Here is a 14,569-nt window from a genome sequence, read left to right as displayed (position 1 = left end):
GGCTTTTACAGATATATATATAATTAAGCATCGTTTGATGCTTAATAAACATTTAGTTATATGCTTAGAAGCTTTATGGATTTGTTGGTACAGTTGGTCCAAATTGACAGGTTTTATGGGTTGGACTTTGTAATTATTATACTTGAAACATTAATTTAATCTGATGAAACATCTAACTTTTTGCAGAGAAGGCTCAAAGCAGAGCAGGGCCTTGAGTAGGCAAAACAAAAAGGAGAAGAAGCTTTCCTGAAAAAGTATTATCTAACGGCGATAGCTTGGTATACTAAGGTAACCAAGAATATTTTTTTCAAGAATATTTTCTACTTAAGGTATTTTTTTACTGTTCATTTTTAAAAAAAATTCGTTCTAAATCGTTAAGTGCAGATTATGAAATAGGAACATTATTCCTGTATCCAATATGATAGAATACACAAACTTTTAAATAGGCACACACAAACTTTGGAGTGAGTTATCCAAAGTAGAAAAGGGGAAAAATCTAGTAAATTCTTCCCATACTTTTATTTGTGATCTGACAATGTCACTACGGGCCATGAACTTGATGCCTAAATGTAAGCAATGAGACATGACAAACAACAAACATGTAGTAAAACACAGTTATCATAAGAGACGATCAATCTAATTCCTGGGGAGATCTCTTTGCTATGCCATTGTATTATGCAAGAAATTAATATATATTTATTTAACTTGTTTTTATTTTTATCTTGTATGTGATTTATCTTGAATGTAAAATAGCTAAATTAGGACATACCTTGAGTTGATATCTTCATATTGAATTGAAAACTTCTTTATACACGATGTTCTTTGTGCATCCTTCGGGTTCATTTCCGTCCTTTTTTATTAGGAATTTCAATCCCTTTCTTGAGGTGGTTCGTGAGACAGCAACATATAACTGGCCATGTGTGAAAATTGGTCTTGGTAAATAAACACCAACCTTATCAAAAGTTTGACCTTGACTTTTGTTTATAGTCATAGCGAAACAAACTTTGACAGGAAACTGTTTCCTCCTGAAGACGAAAGGCCATTTTGTGTCACTTGGAGACATAATCATTCGGGGAATAAAAACTGGTTCTCCTATCTTTGTTCCAGTAATAATTGTTGCTTCTATGACTTTTGGAGCAATATTTGTCACTGTGAGTCTAGTACCATTACACAGTCCTTCACTTTGATTCATGTTTCGCATCAGCATAATAGGGACTCCACGCTTAAGCTTCAGATTGTGGTTGGGTACTCCGGAAAATTCCAAGCTGTTTAAAAATTCTGTTGGATACAAAACATCTTGTTCTGCGCACTTTCCTGGGATTGGGCATAGAGAGTCTGCACTTAAGTAGCTTTTTAAATCTCCAGGAATTTTTGAAACAATTGCAGAATTTATTTCGTCTACTGTGTCGTTCTTTGGTGCTAGAATACTCCTCTCTTTCAAGTACTTAACTTCTGTATACTTATTCACCAAATCTGGATAAATAGTGCTGATGATATCTTCAACTGAGTTGTCACTTTCTGAAATTAGTAAGTCATCAGGTATTTTGATCCAAGTCGGCTCTATTTCTTCGTTCATCGCCTTTGCAGGAAGGTTCCCATCTCCTAGATCTAGAACCCATCTGCTAAATTCATCTACAGAACTAACAATGTCATAGTCCATCACGTCACTCTTGAGTCTCATGTTTTCACTCAAGTGAAAAACTTGGCAGTTTTTCCAAAGTTTTGATTTGTTAATGGAAGCTTTAACAACATCAATTCTTTTACCTCTTGGTATTACTGGCAAAATCTGTCTGAAATCGCCACCCATGAGAAATGTCTTTCCACCAAAATCTCTAGTATCTGGTTTCAATAAGTCTTTCAGAGTACGGTCAACGGCCTCAAAGCCGTGCCTATGAGTCATTGGAGCTTCGTCCCACACAATAAGGTCAGCTTTTGAAATAAGCTTGTGTAGTTTTGAACCATGAGAAATGTCACAACTTGTGGTCTCATCTGTAGGTATCATAATTTTAAACTCGGAATGCTTGTTGTCATTCACCGGTAAAAGAAGTGATGCTATTCCCGAAGAAGCAAATCGCAAGAACAATTTTACTTTAACGGAGTTTTGAAATGATAGTCTTGTAGAGGTATGTTTTCCCAGTTCCCCACTTCCGTAGACAAAAAAACACCTCCAGATCAAGGCCTCAACCGCATCGATTATACACAGTTGTAAACATTTTTCTCGTTCATTGTTGAGACCGTTATAGAGGTTGATATGTTCGTTGTGCAACTCTAAGCAGGTTGTAATCCAATTCTTCAAAGAATCAATTTGTTACCATAGGATGCTTGTGAAGAAATATTGAATTTAGGAAAACCTTCAATATCGTAAAGTGTTTTCCCCTACTTAACCATGATATTTTCAATCTCATAAAGAGTATCATTCTTTATCCGGTCATCACTTAGTTGGAGACTCGGTTGTGGTTGGTTTTTTCAGAACTAAAACAAAATATCTTCACCAAGGCTTTTCTGATGATTTTCAAAAAGTATTTCTGGAGATGTAACCTCACACAGCAAGATTAAAGTGACAAAAAGTTCTCTTAAAGAAGCTGGATTTGCCCACTCGCTAGCTTGCTTCATAGCATCATTCCATTCACTGTCGTCCTCTAGCAAACCGTATGCCTGTAATCCAAAAATGAAGGATTACATAATATAAAATGAAAAACTTGATAATCACATTTTAATTATCGTCAACATTACATTATCCTTATGTTTAGTAATACAGTGTCACTGATGAGATCTTGGCCAGTAAAGCAAATAAATTAAGGCCATGCTTCTATTTACTATATTATCTAGTTAATCTTTTAAGGATAAACTTGAATCACGTGTTTCCATGTCCAATACATTTTCATCTTGCTTATACTACTTTGGCAAGAACGGAAGTATAAGTGGTTTTGGAGATGAGAGGAAACCATTTCTGGAGACACCTAGCAGAAATGCCAGAAAACCCTTCAATGGAAGACTATGGACTAATGTCCTCATTGCAATCAATGTCTTGTGAGTATAAAATATTTTGAAATCGGATTGTTGTACTTCTCCTATGAAAAAAATTGAAGTGCACTTGGCTTTAACTTGGGATGTCTTAAAAAAAAAATTGAGAATATTTCCTGCCTTACTTTCGGTTAACCACACATGAATGAATAAATGGTGTATTCTCGGAAAACCTATATTATACACAGGAATGTATTGAATCAAACAGGTTCTATGTGTTAATCCGGATAGTGTTATTGATATAAATTTTTTATTAAGTAATCATCATTTAGGTGTACCCTTTTATTTTACAGGCAAGAACAGTACCTTATTTGATGGTTTTCTTTGGTCAAAGCATATGTCGCACAACTTGCAAGCCATGGAAAGCTGGTGCTCTGGGGAGCTAAGGTTTGTATTAGAAAATTGGTTTGCATTTATGATTTCCTTTCTATGTACTCACTACGATTCATAAGTATATTATGTATTTATGTCTACAGATTAACAGCTTCATTGACAAAGGACAGTTATGGAGCAAGTTATTGGTTTTGCAAAGCACTTACAGTTGGTGCTTCAGGGGCCATTTTTGGAGTGGTATGTAGTCTTGATTCAGTTTTGTTGCATAATTCATACTTTGTTTTATGAGAATAGGAGATATTATTAAGTACGATAGAATATATATTTTGTTGTCAAATGACATATAACTTTAATAATAATGTTAGACTTTTATTAGAATATAATAATGGTCGAGAGAGATACTGCTTAATATGTTACTTATTATATATCTTACTTACTATATTACAAAAAAGCTGTTAGTAGTAAATGGACAATTGAAGTAGTTGAAAGATTACCTGACACGCTGCTTTAAAAGTTGGATGTGGGGTTCCATTAACTGTACGAATATCTTCATAACTCCTAGGTCCTTTAACAATATTAAGCAACATTCTTAAGTAGAACCTTTCACCTGATGTAGGATGTGCGTAGTAAACTCGTCCGACTGATATTCCTCGTTTTCGTAGAGTCCACTTATTATACTTTTTTTTCCAAACAAATTTAGTTGGGAAATCAACATACGTAAGTGTCCTGGCTAATTCATAATCTTCATTTGCCTTGAACCATTCTGTAAACTTTGTTTTGGACGCTTTTTCACGACGCACTACTACTTTTGGATCATCTTTCTCGCTGTAGTATACAATATTCTGACCTTCAAGATGGAATGGCAACCGCTCCACACTTGGATTTCTGTACTGTATATCAAAATTTAAAAGTCTCCAAACTCCTTCAGAAGAAGAAAGAAATCGACAGTCTAAGAAGTTTGATATTTCATCAACATCCCTGACAATTTGTTCCTTACTGTTACTGTCAGTCACTACATTCTCAACAATCATTGCAGATGCTCTATCCTTTCCCTTGTTAATATACTTGAATAGGTACTTGATTGACCTTGCTTTGTTGCAGTGTTCAACATTTATGTGGGCTTGGAACTTCACAATCAAGTCCACATTGTGTGGAATGACCCATTTGTTATCAAGAATTATTCCGTCTTTTTTGCAGTTCGGCCATTGTCTCTCCTCATATAGACTGTGAAGTCATTTTCGTCAATCGTTGTCTCGCTACAGAATGGTTTCGGATAGTGCCTAGAACATTTTTGATTCCCATCATCAGTTTTTACCATGCAAGGAGAATCTGGTTTAGACTGGCCACATGGACCATGAATCATGAATTCCACAACTGCATTATATGCACCTTAACTTTGTCACAGGGTCGGGGCAACCGGCAGATATAACTCTGTTGACTTGCGATGGGGTGGAAGGCTTTGCTGAGTTTTCCAAAAACAGCAAGATATGAGCATGGGGCAAGCCTCTCTTTTGGAACTCTATTGTGTAGAGAGCTGCAATTAATTGGAAGTTAGTATCAAATTTTCATACTTTAATAATATAATATTTACTAAAACTTAACAACAAATATAAAGACTTTCTGACAAATTGTTTACAGATGTTATGTAAAGAAGTTGCAAACTAACATAAGCAATGGAAATAAACTTAGAAGTGGATCACTTCACGACTTTTTGATTGACTTTTCAAACTGAGTTTAGAAAGGGATAAAATGGAAGGAAACTATTACTGATGAGAATTAGGCTCGTTTTTTATGATAAAGTAGTAGAGACATAATCATATAATTCCGTATATGTTGGCATATGTTTTTTCAGGTGAGTGAAATGAATGGGAAGGTGATTGGATTTAAACCTTTGCATGTGGCTGTGACTCAACGCAAAGAAGAGAGGAAGGCAAGGCTGCAGGTGGTGTATTTTACAAAGACTATATGTGTTTTAAATTTTAAACAAAATTTCTAAGCTAGCCTGATCATGGGTTCCCATTAGGTAGCTCTGAGAAACTGGCTTTTGTTTTAGACTGTCAGTTTAGTGTAGGTATCGCATGTTCGATTAATGCCTAATGGAGTCCCACTTGGAAGCAATGGCCACAAATGGGATCTTTTCCAGGCTTTAGCTCCTTCAAAATGTATTCTCCCAAGCGGTTAGACCCTTAATGGCAATCAGTAATCCTTATGGCTTGAAACGGGCTTTCCTTTCCCGCAGAAATGTTGATCTTTGCTTTGATGCCAGATTTTCTCTTGTCAATTGTGCATCCGGACTGCTTTTGCCAGTTAAAAAATCACCAGAACTTCAGTCCCCCATTAATTGTTCATTCATGGACGTGTTAATGTTTATGCTCCCAGTACTTAAGTTCATGCATGATGTGTCCTGACTTTCTTCTTCTTTCTCGTATATATAGGGTTTTTATTCTATACTTCATTTTTTTTTCTTTTCTACAATATAAGGAAGATTTTATTTATTTTTTAGTTTTTTCTTCATTGTAATTCATGGTTTTTACAATGAAGATGTTAAAAAAGTATCAAGTCATGTTATAGCAAAATCTGGCTCCTGATCGAGTCGTTCATAATGCATTGATAAAATGACATGCAAAATGCAAAGTATGTATATGTGCGTAAAGTATTTAAAAGTTACTTATAACTGGCTGAGCATATTGTCAGTGACATTTTCTATCTGCTGCTGCCATGATATAGCTAGCAAAATCTGGCTTCTAATCGAGTCGTTCATATAATGCATTGATAAGATGACATTGCAAAGTACGTAAATGTGTGTAAAATGATATAGCAGAGAATGCTTTGTCCTCATTCTTAAGTTCTTCTACAATTGGTAAGTATCAGTGTCCTCATTCTTAAGCTAGTTTTCGAACCCGTTCTATGAACGGGTGCCGTTATATTAAATTATTATAAAAATTATAATACCTATGTGGATATATGAGGTATAAATATTATATTGGTTTTTACTTTATTTTGTATGTGTGTTGTTCTTTGTCTTTTCCAGTTTGTTTGTGTAAGTGTTATCCACATATTCTATGCAGAGATATGAGATATGCATATTATATTTTCTTTTGAGCTATGAGATATGAATATTATATTGGGTTTCACAATATTTTTGATGTGATTCCTATGAATATCATTAATTAGTATATCTCGATGTCACGTTAGATAATGATACTTGGCTACACTATTAATAAATTATGATTGAGCATTTAGTAATGGTTTCTTGCTTTCTATGAAAAAAGTGTTAATTTTTTCAAGTTTACATCCATTATCAGCTATATTTTGTGTGTTTATGTAAATCAATTGAGAAATAATTGATTATGGACAGAGTAGAGGTGTCAATTAAAGGTGGGCGAAAACTGTAGGATTTGAGGAGAGAAGTTATTATGGGTTGTATTATCCCACAACTATTTCGTTGTACATAGAACTTGTTGTTGATTGGAAATGATGTTATTTTTCAGTTTTTTAATGTAAATGGTGTAAATTTATAAAATTTTGTAATGGCTGAAAGTAAGAGCAATGAACAGCAGCTGCACAGAAGAAATTTTATCAATGCATCTCTGTTGCTATTTATGATTATGTAATAGCTAGAGTCCTTCGTGTATAACAAATGATATTGTCAAAAACTGCTTTAAACATTATTAATAGTTTAACCAACAACTTACAAATGAGATAACTACAAAAACAAACATAGAATATCAAATCTTTGTTTCACAATATATAGAATAAGAATTTGCAATGCATCTTCGTACTATTAAAAAATTGATATCATGACATGTCCAGTAGCAATTACCTCTCAATTATACCTCAATATTCTCAGCATTTTGAACGCGGAATTGCTCCCAAAGTCTTGCTTTATGAATTTCTACTTTCGTTTGCTGTACTAATTATTATGAGATGGAATGTTGAGAAAGAGCTGAAGAAGTTGAATTATGAGGAATCAAGACAGAATGTACGCCTTATGTAAGTTTTTTTATCTTAACCCACTCAAACTGAATGTGATTCAGCTTAAAGACTTCAAATTTAATAGTGAAGTAGTTCTGACTCATCATTTACGTTGGTGGTTCTCAGGACATTAAATAGGCCAATCTTTTATGTCCACCATAGATTGCTCGAGTATAGTGCGAAAGATTGAAGAGAATTTTGATCAAACAGTTGAGAAGTTATACATGTATCGATCTCTTGATAGATGGTGGAGTGATGCACCAAACTTTGTGACAATCTTGTAGACTTTCGTTTTAACAGAAGGGAGAGCACATTGCTTGTTTGTTTATATCACAGCTCAGATAGTATATTGACCGACTCCATGATGCATTGTTAACTAAGTATAACTGAGTTCTTTGTTTCAGCCTTGTTCATGTACTCAAGCTCTGGCTCCCAAATGTGAAGCTGATCCTTTTGCACTGCATTCCTGTTGTGTTGTTTTCACCATCAACCAAGTGCACTGCTGTTTCTATTGTTGAAGGCAGTTGACATACTTTTAACTGAGTAAACTATTTCCTGAAATTGTGAGTCATACCCCTATTGTGTTTTTGGTTATCCATACCTAGAATTTCTTAGGATTGGAGAGTTTTACATGGGTGATATGATGTGTTTAATTATTTTGGGTTCTTTATCTTTAGAGAGATGGAATGTGATAGCCTAGTCCTAAGTTTTTCCCTGTTTAACTATATATATCACTTGCACTCAGCATAAAGTGAATTGTAATAATTGAAGTTATTTCATTAAAATATGACAGTTGTGTAGATATGTAATGGCTACCTCCGGTTGTCCGAAATTATATGAATGGTTGCTTCTATATATGATTTATAGTTTTGGTTGATATCATCTTCTACATGTTTATTTCGCGATTGTATGGTTGCCCTTCACTGGATGCTTCCCTTATAAATTCGGATGTTTTTTCTTTGTATTTGAAGTTGTAACTTCGTAGTGTACACCAATTAGTGACGAACTGTTTTCTTTCAATTGTTAATATTTTCACCTTAAACCAATATTTGTGCTTGATGTCGAATTCTGGCTTTAACTTTCAAATTTTTTGGTCTGTTAGTTTGGTTAGTTTTTAGTTTTTAGGTTTTGACTTTGAAGAGCTCTTAAGAGGTTTAGCGATGGACTGCACTCTAATATTATTTTCCGGAAAAAAAACATTATTTTGATATTGAAATTATATATCTAAAGCTAATATAGTTGATATGGTAATTCAATTGATTTGTATTTGTTTTGTGCTCTTAAACCTTGCAGCGACGATGCCTATTTAGGCGTGTGTGGAGCACTGTTTGGTGCTTGTCGGATCCATGGAAATCCTGATTAGAGAAAAATGAGTTAGAAAGAAACCCGACTACAGCTTGATGGAAGCAGAGGATGGGATTATACATGAGTTATTTGCTGGTGACATTACGCACCCAAAGTCAAAAGAGATCAAGGAAGCACTGGAGGATCTTTTACAGACATCATTTGGACTATGTAGTACGACTGTTGGAATCCCCATTAGGATTGTAAAGAAACTCATAATTGATTGTGCTCTTGTGGTAATTTGTGGTAATTTAGGAGAGTTTATATAATAGAGTTGCAAAACTGCCCAGAAAATACTAATAAAATCTAGACATTTAAGAATGTTCATTCGCCGCCTAATTTTTTCAAGACTACCACTACCAATGATGTTTTTTTTTTAAAGATCATCTGGTATTTGGCATTAGAATACTGAAGGAGAACTCTCTGTCTCATTAATATTTGAACTACACTGTCTAGTATTTACATTGTTGAATGTTCAGTGCATCCACTTATTTACAATTACTCACTTCTTTTAGAAGGTCAGCAAACGAAACAATGCTATGATACGAATACCTACTCCAAAGGTGACAAATGATTTATAGTTTTTTCGATATCAAACACAATTTAACTTGAAGTAGTCGAATTTGAAAAGCAAGTGTGCCTAGATTATAAATTTAAATTAAAAAATAACAGACTCAATAGTTACAAACTTTCATAAATAAGAAGCGTTAAACCTTGGCCATTAAAAAAATACTATGTGACCAACATAATAAAGTTTTGGTATTAAAGTACTAATCCTCATGGTTTTCTTTTCTTTTTTATGGAACTCTACATGCCCTTCATTCCTTTTATTTTTTCTTCGAGATAATATATTTTATCTTTGTTGTGTTTATCATCAACCAAACAATCTAGCATAATATTTTTGAGGATATCGAGTTGATTCTGTTTCTCTTCAACTTCTATTCTTTTCTTCATAAGTTCTTTGAAATTGAAGTCTTCAATTTCCATATCACGTTCATCCTTTATAAACTGTATTGCGTGAAAAGCTGCTGAATCCTCTGCTTTTGAAACAGAATATGTTGGGCTTCCATCAATTCCTTTAATGACGCTGTTTTTTTGAATGGTACCTTTAATGTTCTTTTAATTCTGTGTTGTAGACCTGGATCTTGTTGAATGTTAAGTCCCGCTTCTAGAATTTCCTAGCATTTTTTTTTTTTTTACATAAGCTGTAATTTTCATACGCCATTATCTGTAATATATATAATAAAATGAAGTCAATAAATAATTGAAAATAATGGAGAAAAGGAAGAAAATAGGCTACTTGGTTTTTCGATATGTGTAGTTCAATTGTTTTTTTTTAAGGTTAATAGATTATGTTTTACTAAGTGATTGAAAGTTCAGTTTTCGTAGGGTTCTAGTTTTGTATATATCTTAAATTTTGATATTTTGGAACAGCGAGCTTCTCTTTAAATTAGATTTTTTAAATTATTTTTCTAATTTAAAAAATAAAAAATCTAAATCACCTTATTTTAAATTACATTTTTTATTTTTTAATTAGGTAGAAACTTTTGGGTTTAGAAACCCATAAGTATACTATTAGTGTTGGGCTGGGCCGAACAACCTAACATTGACGGTTCCTTCGAAAAATTTGATCGTCAACTTAACAAATTTGAATTTCTACTTCTTTTTCCCCCCGCAGCTTCCTTTGAACTAAATAGCTCCAATTGACTCTCTAAGTATACCATTACTCATTTCAAGTACGGAAAGTGGATGTTGTAGCTAAAGCCGAATGCTAATCTTCACCAGCAAGACGTTGTTCTATTTCTACAGTGAAAACACATTGGTTCACTCGCTCACTTCCTCTCAATGTATAGAAGGATATAAATAATCAAGGTGTTGATGATAAATCTTGGTTATATAAATGTTGGGGTATTTAATGATAAAGCTTGAGATGATGGGTTCTGGAGCTTGATATTGACTAAGTTGGAGTTTCGAAAGACGGAAATTCGATACCGATATTGGTCTGGATTGCCGACATAGAGTTGCAGCAAGTAAGAACTGAACACGAAGATGAATGAATTCTCAATAATTGTATCTTTAGCTTTTATCTTAATTTTGTCATTTACATTTTTCAGGAACCACGTCTAAAGTTGGTGCTGTTCAGCTCATGGAATTGGTGTTAATGAAACCGTCTACAATTTCTCAGCACTTTTCCCAGTTGGTGAACTACTTGTTTTTCTACACAGGGGTCACAGGTACTCTTCAAAATGCTAATTTGTTGCTTTCAGTCATTTCATTTAATACAGCTGTTAACCTGGCAGAATATGTTCATGAGCAACATTTAGACGTGGTAATGTTCAAACGATTAAATAAAACTCCTAGTAGGCTGGTACCATACTCGTGTAATGAACTCATTGACTTCCTCCGTGTTCCTTTACAAATTTACCTAGCCGTTTTCGAAGAGAGTGCTTGCTTTATGTTGAGAAAGGTTTGCCGTTAGGGAGTGGTTTGGGTATGTGTTGCGAGTGCTGCTGTTGCAGCTGTAGCAGTCAATGAGATTTTTGGTGGGAGAGTTTTTGGAAGGAGAGTGGTTTGGGGTAGAACCGGGTTCTACAGCTGTGGAAGCAAGTAAGTCCCGTTTTCTCTCTACTGTTTTAGATTAGCTCCCACAGAAGCAACATCCCCACTGAAGGAACATCATTCTGTGTCAGATGCTAGATTACTAAGTCAGAGGCAGTTGGCAAAACCGTTAACGTCGATTGATAAGAAGAGTAGCTTACCTGTTCTATCCCTTTTCCAGGACAACCTTTGTGGGTCAAATTCTGATTCTGCGCCATATATGCTTAAATCTAGGGAAGCCCAATCTTATGTGTGCAGAAAGAAAGACATGGATGGTTTAGGTTCTCAGGTCACATCTAAAGAACACCTCAAAAGTACTAATTCCACTCCTTTGCAACATGAAAACCACAATTATCTCAACTACTCTTCATATTTGTTACGTAATAAGGAAATGAATGACAATCTCGGCTCCCCGGAATTCGGAAAGCTAGAATGGAGTGCAGAAGAGTGGGACTCCACAACTAAATGATTTCTCACCAAGCAATTTAGCTGTCCTAGAAAATTAAGAAGACTGGATGGATTGAATAATGGATGTCACTCATCATCGATGTTCCTCGGCCTATTCATCATAGTGATAAACCGAGATTGTCAAAACAGCGTGGCCTATATGGATGTAGCATCTGGAGGTCCAAAAAGCTTTCAGATAACCAACCATTTGTCACCCAAAAACATGTCTAATGGAAAGCAAATCTTGAGAGAGTCAAGCATTTCCTCCAACTTGAAGGAAAGTGCATCTGCAAAGCTATTTACACTACTACCTGATTTTGATTATCATGATGAGTGCCGTGAAAAACTTCCACCTTCAGGAATCTCCCGAAATAGGGAATGCAAGAGAGATGAACAAATTAATTTTCTAGCTTTGAGGGATGAATCATCAGGCGAAACTGAAACAATGGATATCAATGCTTGTTAGACATGGAATTCTCTTTCAAGTATGGGAGAGCACATTGCTTGGTTTTGGAAAAAGGTGCGATGGGTTTTAGATAGTGTATGTGAATTATTTTGTAGGTTTTGTTTCCATTTTTTTTCTGTCCTGATTTATTGGTTTCCTACGTGAAGAATAAAGTCGGGTTTTGTGGAGTTGAGTTAAACTTCCCTTTTTTTTCTTCAAATTTTTAGTAATCTCCCTGTTGACGTGGATACCTTTAGAGGGCTTGAAAAGGGACTGCTATTATATATATATATAAAGAAGAGTCATACATAAGGGGGTAGGCTAACACGGGAAGAGCAAAAGGTTTTGTTTCAGATGACCTTAGGTAGATTCAAGCCAAAACCGGTTCTTAATGTCATCAAAAGAAAATTCTGAACGACTCTGTATATGTCCTAAAATAAATATTTCATTAAGTTATGATGAACTATAGATAATTCAAAGTGAAAAAACAAAAATATAAATTTGATGGATCTAACAATGTGCTAATCCTCATCCAATATATAATTCAGCTTGAAAAACATTACGTTAATCCTCATCCAAATCTGATGAATTATTTGGGATGCTTAGGTAGTCCATATCCCAATTTGGTCCTCCTATAAGCAATGCTTCATTTATTGACTTCAAATAGGCATTTTCTTTTCTCAAGATTTCAATATCTTGATGAAGTTGTTTTTCTCTAGTATTTGCTTCATGCAGCTCTTCACGTTTAGTAATGACTTCTTTGTGGTTGACGTCTAAAACCTCAAATTTGTATATCTGTTGTAGAAAGCGGATAGCGTTTCCTGCAGCCGCATTTTCTGAGTCCACTTTCTTAGTTTGATACGTCCCCGGAAATAATTGGCTTATAGGATAATTCGGATTTTTGTAGATTTCTCTCATTATCGGCAAATCTATTATGACATCTGCAGCGTATCGGTTGTTTTCAATCTTTGATATGTAAACTGGTTCTCCCTGAATTTTTTCCTTGATTAGAATTTCTCTCAACGCTGTCTTGAGTGAAATTTTGTGTTTGGTTTCATACTCCATGAGCTGCATTTTAAAAATTGCATTAGTTTATATTATCTAGAAATATACAGTCTGACCATTGTCAGGGCATATAGTAATTTGGCATTTTTAGAACATGTAAATTTTAGGTTTTGTTTTATTGATGGATCTTTTACTATTTTGGAAGCTTTGTGGGAGGATACCAAATGTGTGTCAAAGTGGGCTATAGTGAATAAGTGTAGGTATATATATACTACTAAACTTGGTTCCAGCATTACATAATCTTGATATAAAAACATGTATTTTGTTATACTCTAGTTACATATATATATACTATACCGTACCTTATACACACACACCTTTCCCCCTTGAAATAAATTTTTAATCATATGGATGATTTGAAAGTTGATATGTTCTCTTTTGGTTTGCTCTTATATTTCATATAATTTCATCAATAATTATCGTGTTGGATTGATTAACTCAATAGCTTCAACTTGAGAAACTTCACGAACCTAATAGCATGAAGTCAAGTATTTTCCCATTAGATCACCTATATATGGTTTGTATTTGTGAACTGTTACTTTAAAGTTTAAACCCGGTTCGCAACAATCTAAAGGCATAACGACTACCTGGACAATCTAAAGTTCAGTCAATTAGACCCATCTTACTTTTCTATTCAGACAAATTTGTAGTAAAAACTACGGTGTGAAATTAACTATGCTTAATTATAACAAAAATTAAGCTCTGTAGGAGAAACTTTATAGTATATATTTTGACTTGGGTGTTGGCTAGGTGCTTAATACCCAAGTGGCCGTCATCAAGGCCATGTACACACCACACTTAACAGCCTATGTCCCTAATAAGTTTGTATTTTTTGCCCTGTGATGACCCCTGATGAGTGTGTTCTCATGTTTCTTACAATATTCAGAAGCTTACTTTTGAATCAAAACTCTAATTAATGAGCTTCATAGTATCTTCTTCTTCTGGATTGAATCCCGGATAATAGAATCGGAGGCTCGGCCAGTTACGCATCTAAATCTCTTTGGTTCTAAGACTCCTAGTATAGGTTTGACTTACCCTATATCTCTTTGAAACTCCTGAATAATAAAAAAAAAACATCCAAGTGATCCATAAATTGTGTAGAAGAAATATGTTTATATATGTATTACTACCTTGCCTGATCGAGTTGACCTGTAGAGTTTTTCAATTTGTTGATGTCTTTGAAGCTCGACCTCATCAATGACCACCACGTCTGAATGTTCGTATCCAGTCCCACTAAACTGCTTTATTACCTCCTGTTGTTGTTTCGCCACTTGTTCTTTGAACTTGTTCGCTTGTTTTCTAAATTCGTCCATTTCAAAATTTTCTAAATGCGTATCC

The 14,569-nt window shown here is 34.5% G+C and overlaps 2 protein-coding genes across 2 annotated transcripts; both read right to left on the bottom strand.

Annotated features, from left to right (window-relative positions):
- Positions 1–784: 784 nt before the first annotated feature.
- LOC147507947 (uncharacterized) lies at positions 785–2,002 on the bottom strand. The gene has a single exon (XM_086596618.1). The coding sequence runs from the start codon at positions 2,000–2,002 to the stop codon at positions 785–787; it is 1,218 nt and encodes a 405-aa protein (XP_086452744.1).
- A 470-nt stretch (positions 2,003–2,472) lies between these two features.
- On the bottom strand, positions 2,473–4,713 carry LOC147507946 (uncharacterized). Its single transcript, XM_086596617.1, has 3 exons — positions 4,673–4,713; positions 3,852–4,581; positions 2,473–2,655 (listed from the first exon to the last, which is right to left on the bottom strand). The coding sequence occupies exons 1-3, from the start codon at positions 4,711–4,713 to the stop codon at positions 2,473–2,475; spliced, it is 954 nt and encodes a 317-aa protein (XP_086452743.1).
- Between the last annotated feature and the right edge of the window lie 9,856 nt (positions 4,714–14,569).

The sequence above is a fragment of the Coptis chinensis genome, chromosome 3 (genome assembly GCF_015680905.1).
Source record: "Coptis chinensis isolate HL-2020 chromosome 3, ASM1568090v1, whole genome shotgun sequence".
Classification (NCBI taxonomy): Eukaryota; Viridiplantae; Streptophyta; class Magnoliopsida; order Ranunculales; family Ranunculaceae; genus Coptis; species Coptis chinensis.
The sequence above is the reverse complement of the archived record's forward strand: the minus strand, read 5'-3'. Positions and strand labels throughout refer to the sequence as shown.

Bases quoted from the DNA above. Each gene is read 5' to 3' on its own strand.
- LOC147507947 (XM_086596618.1), bottom strand. From the start codon at position 2,002: ATGATACCTACAGATGAGACCACAAGTTGTGACATTTCTCATGGTTCA.
- LOC147507946 (XM_086596617.1), bottom strand. From the start codon at position 4,713: ATGGTCCATGTGGCCAGTCTAAACCAGATTCTCCTTGCATG. The intron at 4,582-4,672 runs GTAAAAACTGAT...ATGACTTCACAG, and splicing joins AACCAGATTCTCCTTGCATG to TCTATATGAGGAGAGACAAT. The intron at 2,656-3,851 runs GTAATCTTTCAA...TTTGGATTACAG, and splicing joins CTTTTAAAGCAGCGTGTCAG to GCATACGGTTTGCTAGAGGA.